This window comes from Pteropus medius, unplaced genomic scaffold, assembly GCF_902729225.1.
Source record: "Pteropus medius unplaced genomic scaffold, Ma_sr-lr_union100, whole genome shotgun sequence".
Classification (NCBI taxonomy): Eukaryota; Metazoa; Chordata; class Mammalia; order Chiroptera; family Pteropodidae; genus Pteropus; species Pteropus medius.
Genome location: NW_024350924.1, coordinates 8,925,560 through 8,935,478, shown reverse-complemented (window position 1 = coordinate 8,935,478; position 9,919 = coordinate 8,925,560). Strand labels below are relative to the sequence as shown.

General features: G+C 46.2%; 1 protein-coding gene across 2 annotated transcripts in view; it reads left to right on the top strand.

The window, feature by feature from the left end:
• Nucleotides 1–7,508, top strand: part of TBX15 (T-box transcription factor 15) — a 107,395-nt gene extending 99,887 nt beyond the window's left edge. For both annotated transcript variants that reach the window (XM_039841331.1, XM_039841332.1), the window contains exon 8: nucleotides 5,060–7,508. In XM_039841331.1, the coding sequence (XP_039697265.1) occupies nucleotides 5,060–5,844 (785 nt within the window). In that variant the 3' untranslated portion in view covers nucleotides 5,845–7,508. The remainder of the gene's footprint in view (nucleotides 1–5,059) is intronic.
• Nucleotides 7,509–9,919: the final 2,411 nt, after the last annotated feature.

The window sequence follows — 9,919 nt, the reverse complement described above, 5'->3', positions numbered from 1 at the left end:
AATAAACCCAAAAGGAAAACTGTATGTGAAAGCCTCCCTATTACAATCTGGAAGTGATCAATTTAAAGATGCAAAAGTCAGCAAGTTTGGTATTCAGGATTTTCACAGTCATATTTAACTTGTCTTCATGGTACACAAGTATATTCTAGGCTATTGTCCTTGTATGGAATCACTGTTAAACATGTATTCTTTTGGGTTACTTTGGCTGTTAGCCTTGAATATTGGAGCAAATTAATGTCGAATATGAATTTTAAAGAGTACTTCTTCGCTTCTGTCCAAGGGTAAATGAGATGCAGAGACGTGGGGCTGGTGGGGCCTGGTCCCGAAACGCCATAGGGGTTTCGGCTCCCTAGGGTATTACGTTTTTAAAAATTAAATTATTTATTTTTATTAATTTATTTTTAAGTTGAAGTTGACATGCGATATTATATCAGTTTTAGGTGTACAACACAGTGATTCAATAATTATATATTTTACAAAGTGATCACCATGATAAGCCTAATATCCATTTGTTACCGTACAAAGTTATTACGATATTATTGACTACATTCCCTATGCTGTACTTTGCATCCCTGTTCACTTACAAGTGGAATCTCAAAAACAACACGAATGATCAGACAAATTAAAGCAGAAAGACTCACAATATGGAGGACAAACTGATGGTTGCCAGTTAGGGGGATGGGTGAAAAGGTAAAGGTGATTAAGAGGTACAAAATTCCAGTTATAAAATAAATAAGCCATGGGCATTACATTTTAATCCCCTCTTGAAAATGGATTAGGACCTCTGAGGATAGTCAGTGCTATTCATCCAATGGGAAGAAGACACCAATGTATTTGTGTTCAATTTTGCTTTGCTTGATCTGAGAGGAGATAGAGACAAGGGACATTCCACTTCTGTCCTGGGCAAGGGCTGGGGGAAGGGACAGATAGCTCAGAGAGGGAAGAGAGTTGGTTTAGCCTTTGGGAATATGGCCCTGGTGGGTCCACGGCTGTCACGTGCTCAGTGTCCTGTCAGCCACAGCCATGGAGGCTCCTCTAGCCTGTTATATGGGGGCATCACCAGTGTGTGGAGAGGCCGAGATGCTCAGCTCCGTGGACGGAGGCCAAGTGCTGAGAGCCATCACCATTGGAACCCAAATGCCCCAAGATCTCCTTCATCTTCCTTCAATCCTTCTTCACGCATACAAGGGGAGAGGAAAGGAGACAAGTATTTAAGGCTGAGGTGCACTTTGTATATGCATTGTTTCACCTACTTCTCAAAAGATTCCTACAAATAGGTATTTGTAATTCCATTTATTTGGAGAGGCTAACTGGCCAAGGTCAGTAAGACAGCTGGGATTGAAGCTGAGTTTGTCTGACTCTATAGTCCAAGATCATCTATTAGATAAAGATGAAATCAAGACCCTAGAGCATCTGGACCTGGCGAGTACCGAGGGGATGAGGGCGAAGGGAAGAGAGCACTGTGCAGGAAAGGGAGGTCTGCTTTTCTCCGAGAGGCAGCTCTGACCCCAGTGTCAGTGTGGCCTGGCCCCCCACTCCGCCCTAGCTTTTCTGCGATGAGAGGCCTGTAGGCAGCCAAGTGCTGAAATGCACAGGGTGGGCAGCCTGCCTCCTCGTGCGTACGGAGCACTTGGCTGGCATTCCCAATCTTGTTTAATAGCTGACAAGTTGTTAGATCATAAGAGAGTAAAGGCTTTTCAGTATCTCGGTTTGCTTCTCTGCAAAATGAATACCACAGTCTTCTCTATGTGGGCTTTGAAAAATCGCTATTATCTGTATTGAGTACTTTAAGTGCATTAGAACATTATTTCTTCAAAGCAAATGGGAGCACTGTGACCTTCTCTTGGACAGGTTTGCTCTCTCCCTTCAAACACTAGTTCATATGGGGGCTCCCACCCCCCAAAGCTCAGCAGGCCACCAAGTCTCATTTCCAGTGAGTGTCATTTAAGAGCCAAAGCAAGCTGACTACAAACTTTTTAACATGTGCCTCTCATCTGCTCAGCAGAAATCCCTGTAACTTGTTAATAGTTCTTTGTATTTTTTTTGTAGTGAAACCAATTGAGGCCTTAAATCAGTACCATTCGTTCCATCTTGGGCCATCCGAGAAAACCATTTAGAGTTGTAAAAAGTCATCTGCTTCGTCCCGCACTTCCTGCCGCAGGGCGAGGGCCAGTGCCTGATGCAGCGTACCTATACCGGGACAGTGGTGCGCCGGACAGGGGGTCTCCCGGGAGACCACATAAACACCAGATCTGGGAGAGCAGGGACAGACTTTCAAAGGAAGGAGACCAGATACATCGCCCATAAAACACAGCTCTCTTTACAGCTGGAGTCAAGTTTCCCCATTTGTGCCATAGCACTTATTTCACGGAAGCTCATGGCATTTAGGGTGGAAGATGAGGAAAATGTGGAGAATGCCTCAAAAAGGACCCACACGCTTGCAGAAAACAAATTCCCGAGCTTCCTGTAAGGCCGTGCAAGAGTCACAAAAACAAGCAGCATGAGACCTTCTTCCTCACCCTCTCGGCCTCCCTCTTGGGCCCCTTCATTCTATTGAAAAAATTCCTTGGAAGGTGCTTGTTATTGGCCATCCACACTCGAGCATAAATCGAATCCTCAGACAGAACTATGATTCTGAGGAGGACAGAAACCAAAGCCATCAGTTCGAGCCCCTCGTTTCACAGATGAGGGGAACTGACAGGTAGCCCACCTCGCCTGTGCTCGTGAGCTGGGTGGAGGCCTGGAATCAGGCTTGGTGACCTTCCTGCCATGCTCCGCTGCTGGCTTACTTTGTCCAGAGTGGTATTATAGAAAGTTGGCCTTATCTCAATTTATGGAATAAAAAACTTTTTACCTCCCTTAAAGGACTTTAAGGCATGGACAAGAAACAAGGGAGAATAATCTAAAATGGCTTTAAAATCAGTAGCTATTTATAACTTAGTCCAATTCTACCTTGGAAATGCATCGAGGACATTCTTTTGACCAAGGAGGAGATGATATTAGTTGGGTTTCATAAAAATTTAACTTTGAAAAAAACTATTAATGAGAGCTAAATTTGTGCTTCTACAGCCAGTACTACTACCTTATCTGTAGATGTAAGCTGAGGCTTTTCTCTTCCTGTTAAAAATGAACTTTGATGCATCTGCCTCTCAGTTTGCACATCTGGACCCTCCTCCTCCCTGGCACATGATGGTTTCTTTGCATCCCAATATCTGGAACCTTGCTGGTTTTCTTGCTGGTTTTCTCCCTCACTGATAAAAACCTTATTCCTGCTCCTTTCCACTTAAAATGGCTTTTACCCTTTTATAGCGGCTCAGTATCTGAGAGTCCCTACACGAGTTGTGGGTGATCCACATGCTCCTTGGGGAATCATAGCTCTCCGCAAATCAGGGAAACCCCCACCCTTGCCCCGCAGGAAGAATTGCACCCTGGGAGAGTCCCCGTCGCGAGGACAAAGTAGCCACTCCTTCTGGAATTCAAATGAAAGGTCGCGGAGCCCCAGCACTCACGCTGTCTCACTTTCCAATGGGCGAGGCAGGAAGTGGGTGCTGTGCTGCTGCTTCCTGGCCCGGGCAAGGGGAGGCTTGGAAAGGTCAGTTTTGGCCGCCTTCAGGCATCTGACATGACGTCCGAAGTAGGCTGGGTTGCGCCGGCGCTTCGTGTGTTGGTGCATCAGCCACCAATCCACTTCTAGTATGTACGCGTCATGAGAGAAACCCTCTCAAATACAGACTCGGGACTTTAGAGCCTCTAGCCCACGTGTGCTCCTTGGACCTACAGCATCAGTATCACCTGAGGACTTACTGGAAATGCAAATTCTCAGGCCCTGCCCTCTAGACCTATGCATGGAAACTTGGGGTGGAGTCAGCGATCTGAGGTTTACCACTCCCGCCAGTGATTCTCGGGCACATTGCGTTTAAGAATCACTGCTCTAGGCACTTGGAATTGAGGAATCTGGGCTGTATTGTTGGTTGTCCACCCGGGCTGCACATTAGAATTACCTGGGGAAATTTTAAGACAATATGGATATGGAGGTCCCGTACTCAGAAATTCTCAGTCTGTCTGAGGTGGGATTCTGGAACTTCAGCAGTTCTTAAAGCTCGCAGCTGCTCCGAGCTTGAGAACCACTTATCCAACTCGAGTTCTCGTCTTCTAGAAAAGGAAACTGAACCCTAGAGGGGAGAGCGGCTTGCCAGGGTCAGAAGGGGGTTAGTGTAGGCCGTGAGTACAACGCAGATCCCCTGGTTTTATGACCTGTTTGGCCTCTCATTATTAGTATCCCAAACCCAAGGATTATATTTACAGTCTCTGTTCCAGTCTCTGAGACTGGGCAGGCTCTAATAAGAGGAGATTAGCAGAGCCTCTGGATCATAATGATTTCATTTTGGGTTAGCTTTGCTGTATGCGAACCTAGCTCTTGTAATTGTACTCATAATGTCTTTCATATGACAGAACGTCAATCTCATATCTCAGTTCCCACTACCTGGGCCCCTCAGCCCTCCCAGGCCTCAACCTTGACTTGGCATCCTGCCCCAGTACCCCATTTCCGCTGAGATTAAGGTCCTGAGATTTGGTATCCTATATTTTTAGCTGGAAGACTAAATATGGTGAAGTAAGCAACATTGCCAAGTTGAAATACTTATGTAATGCATTTCCACTGAGAACGGGAAAAGCTGAGCGAATGGATTTTAATGCCGATTAGCAGAGGTCTTACTGGAAAGCGAAGCCGATGGTGAGAAAAGGCAGAGTGAATATTGGAAGGTTTATTACTATTATGATTACTTTTAAAAAACACGACTTATTAAGACCTACTTCACAGAGAAACAACCCTCTTTGTCCTCTTTTGGAGTGTGTATGTGTGTGGGTGTGGACGTGTGTATGTGTGCACGCACAGGTGGAATCACTTAGCATAAGTCTGCTGAGTTAAGAGAAAGCAATGGTTATGTAAAACTCAGCCCATCTTGGACATTTGAGGGTACCTCCTGCATGGCTTGCATCTGGCCTCGACAGACAACTTAAAAGGCCTCTGTCTCAATGGAATTCATGTTTTATTTTTCAGGGGGCAGCACAGGCACTTCCCCAACCACCTCCAGCACTGGGACACCATCCCCTTCGGCTTCATCTCATCTTTTATCTCCATCCTGTTCTCCTCCAACCTTTCATCTGGCCCCCAACACTTTCAACGTGGGCTGTCGAGAGAGCCAGCTGTGTAATCTGAACCTCTCTGATTATCCACCATGTGCCCGAAGCAACATGGCTGCCTTGCAGAGCTACCCAGGGCTGAGTGACAGTGGCTACAACAGGCTCCAGAGTGGCACTGCTTCAGCCACCCAACCCTCCGAAACCTTCATGCCTCAGAGGACTCCATCCCTGATCTCAGGAATACCAACTCCTCCCTCGTTGCCTAGCAACAGCAAGATGGAAGCCTACGGTGGCCAGCTGGGGTCCTTCCCCACTTCCCAGTTCCAGTATGTCATGCAGGCCGGCAATGCAGCCTCCACCTCCTCATCGCCACACATGTTCGGGGGCAGTCACATGCAGCAGAGCTCCTACAATGCCTTCTCTCTCCACAACCCTTACAATCTGTACGGATACAATTTCCCCACGTCCCCTAGGCTGGCCGCAAGCCCAGAGAAACTGAGCGCCTCGCAAAGCACTTTACTCTGTTCTTCTCCTTCCAATGGGGCCTTTGGCGAGAGGCAGTACCTGCCCGCGGGGATGGAGCACGGCATGCACGTGATTAGCCCTTCGCCCAGTAACCAGCAGGCGACCAACACCTGTGACGGCCGGCAGTATGCGGCGGTCCCCGGCTCCTCCTCCCAGATGTCGGTGCACATGGTTTAGTGGCCAGTGCAAACACCACGGAGCCTGCCGCGGCCGCGGCCCCTCCTCTCGGGAGCCCGGTGCCTCTGCAACGCAGGAACTGCGTGTTTTTTTCTTTTTTCTTTTTTTCTGGAGGAGGAAATCATATACCCAAGAACAACGAGAGACATTTAAGCCACTGAAGTGTACCTGCGGTGGAATCATCTCCAACTCAGTGGCCGTTTTCCTGCCTTCCCAAAGCTTAGTTTTATAAAGCATCGTCTACCCAGAGTGGCCTTTGAAGAAAACTGAATAATCATTTTATAATAATGTTAAGGGAGATGCTAGCGTTTAGCAGCTGTGAAAAGTTAGCTGCACACACACACACACACACAGACCTACCCATACATACATGCATGCATACACACACACGTTCCTACACGGACTCAGACACACGCATCCATGCACACTGACTCAGAACTGGGCGAGCTCTGTGGAGAGGCTCAGAACAGGTGCTTTCACCAGGAGTTTGCGTACAACACTAGATGGACGGGGCCAGCGGCGGCTGTCAACCTCTCTCCGCTGCAGCTTCCCGTGTTTCTGGAACGAACCGTGTATCCTGGAGCCCCTTCCCATCCGTGAAGGTGGAGAGGCATCCGTACTACAACTGGACCTGGCTTCTTGAAAAAGACTGCTTTTAAGTTCTGGTTGTCTTCACTCAGTATGCTATCACTGACGTTCCCAGTGGTGTCTGTGAAAAGAGGGAGTAAGAGCAGCTGAATGAGAGAGAGAGTGAGAGAGAGAGAGAGAAAGACTTGAGGGCAAGAGGCGGAGAGCGAGACTGAGAGAGGAAGTGTGAGCTGTGATGAGAGTTTTAATTCGCCAAGGAAATCTGGTTTTGGTTTGTTTCTCTCCGTTCTCCCTACAGGTTATGGAAAGAACCATGGCATTATTGAGGAGTAAACGTCTCTGGGACACTGTGCGTGGCCAGGATGCTGGCAAGAGGGACCGGGGCAAGGAATGCATCTCGATCCCACAGCTCTGACGGCTGTGACCCTGAAGAGGGGCGCGCCGCACGGGGAGTGCCGACTCCAGCGCAAGCACCTGGCAGGGCAAGGGACTTAGAAGGAGTGCGAAGAAGAGCGTCAGAATCCTGGCGGACGAAGGAAACCAAGCGCAGAGGCGACAGAGAGGCCTGGCCCCAGCGAGCCAGGCCCAGACACCGGACCCGCCCGCTCGCTCACAGCCCGTGGCAGGAGAAATCCCGTCACGGCCCAGGGAATTGCAGATGGCCCTGTACATCTCCCACTCGCCCTTAGAGCTCCATTTTTTTAATCAAATAGTTCATTGCATTTTGAAGTTTTGGGTTTTTTCCCTTCATCTTTCCCTTCCCTTGAAATCCTTTAATGATTAAGAAAACAAGTGGAGTTTGGTGCCAGCTAAACTTTTAAAAATGGTGTGGAAATGCAAATAATGCCAAGTAAAATAATACAGATATTATTAAGATTTTTGGTTTTGAGGTGTTGTAGATAAGTGTATTTATGTGCCTAGTGGGGAATTCGATATTATGAATATTAAAAAAGGGGGCAATAAAAAGGGTATGTAAAATATGTATGAAGAAAATGTGTATAAAAATTTGCCCTTATGCACGGAACTGTCTCAAAGTGCCAAGCACAGAAAGCCGCTAAATAAAATCTTCGCCATTATTTTCTGCGTGTTTGTTCACATGGAAAAGTAGGTAGGGGCCTGTGCATCTGCATTATGCTTTCCAGTGAGCACAGCACCGTCACCTCTGCCACTTCCCGTGACCTTGATTCAGACTCCTTCCAGAAGATACTACTGTCCACATCCCGTGGTTAGAAACTGAGGTCAAGAGAGGTCGAACGGTCAACTGGAATCATACAGCCCCTCAGAGAGGGAAGTAGAACCTGAAACCAGGTCTGACTCTAGTGGGCCGTTCACTTGCAGGTTCTCTGGAGAGACCTGTGAGTCTAACAGCCATCCTCACGTAAACCGCGTGCCAGACATTACACGGTCTCTCGTCGAATCCTCCCACAATTCTGAGATGGGTATTATCATTTTATAAATCCAGAAATAAACTTTAAAAAGATTAAGTACTTGACCAAGGCTTCAGGGTAGCAAGTAGTTCAGATGGCACTTTGACCTTGGGGCCTATGCTATTAGTACAAAGTCATTCCTTGAAGTCCTAGCAGTCCTGTGAGGCACTTGGACAATCAGGAAAGGAGACACATTCTCAGGGGGTGAGGCGGGACTGCCTCTGCGGCTGGACTTACTAGGTACGTTTAATTTTTAATATACACCCTCTCCTTTGAAGATACTACCTGATAGCACCAGAGGAGTGATTTTGAGTTGTATGCACCAAGTGATGATTTGTAAGAGACTAATAATGTACCTAGGGCTCTTCGATTCATAAGAACTTTCCCATATTACCTCATTTGAGTCTCTCAATAATTATGAGATGTGGACGGGGCAGGAAGTATTGTTTTGCAAATGGGAGGCAGCAAAGCTAGGACTTGCAACCTTCTGTTCTTACCCCTACTCCAGATTGCTTCTTGGTGGACAGTTACCCTGGGAGCCTGCTGACCCATTTCACTAGGGCTTGATTTGGGAGGCTCGAGTTGCTGTCCATTACACTTGTTCACCAAAAATAGAGCTTGGTTTGGGGGAGCAAAAAATTAACCATTGGTTTTATAGATAACTTCAAAGAGTGGCATGCCAGTTAATTTCGTTAGCCACCGGATCATTGTCAAAATAGCTGGGACAATGGCTGACTGAGGACCTCCGTGATCTGCAGGCTCTTTAGGCATGACACGTCTCAAAATCTAAAAAGACTCTCCTATTTGGAAATCTTGCAGCCAACCCTCAGCTTTATAATGGAAGACCTAAAACAACTACATATGAAGCTTATGGTTATTTCCTTCTGACTTAGCAGCACACTAATACTGTTCACTGGTCTAACAGTGTTTGAGATTTTAGGTAACGGATAATCATAATATGCCACGGAGCGAACATGACATGGAAATGTCCCTATTTTCATTTAATAGAATAGTAACTTCATTTAAGAGTATTAAGTACAGATTTGGATGAATTAGAACCCAAATCGGTTACATCTGAATTACAGCATGTGTTTCTATGTGTAATTGAGAAGTAATAATACCTAGTTCGATACCAACTGGATAAAGAATTGTCAGGAAGCCCTTCTACCCAATTCTCTTAAATGAAATGGTGAAAATTCATTATAATTGGTACACTGGTTACACACAAAGGGCTATAGGAGGCTTATTCCTCAGTAAGTTAAGATGCTCCACCCTCACTCATGTTTCTTGAGGAAGGGTTGTCTTGTTCCTCTTTGCATTCTCAATGCCTGGGACAGTTTCTGGCCTATTAGAGAATCTCAACACACATTCATTCTTACTGTTGAATCTGTTGACCAAACCTGTTTTTCAAAGATAATGCAAAATGGTAGCGTGGCTGAATTATTTACTCAAATTAATGGGACCTAAATTCACATGGATTTATTGTTCTTCATATTCTGTGACAGATTAATGTAGATTTAATTTAGATACTAGTTTGCCAGCATCCTTACACATAATGGAGGACTGAAAAAAATACATGTCACGGTTTCTTTCTTGAAAGGAAGGGTACACTTCTCAGGTTGTCATGGGCATGTGAGGCAAATGACAGAAAAGGCTCTGAAAATCCAGAGAAGATGCTCAGTGTAAGAAGGTGAGGCTAGGGTTGTTTTCATTGAGGAGGGGTATGACTTGATCGAGCTCTGAAGGGTGCTGAGAATTATTATGGAAGGAATGATGGGCTAAGAAAGAAACTACATTTTAAAAGTCAATAACATAAGTTTTAGAGGAAAAATGAAAGCATCTCAATTCAAACCTAGCAATTTAATAAAACTAGAGACGTTCAGAACGTTCTTGCAACCCACAAATACCCTCTTTTACGAAACAGTTTATCATTAGCGAGAGTATTGAGGGCTGAGACTGAAGGGCAGAGCTGTCTGGCTGAGGCCAATGTTTGAGTCGCTGCTTAGTCCTCTGAGGACCAGAGAGGCTCTGCTGTGCCTGTTTGCACCCCATAAGCTAAA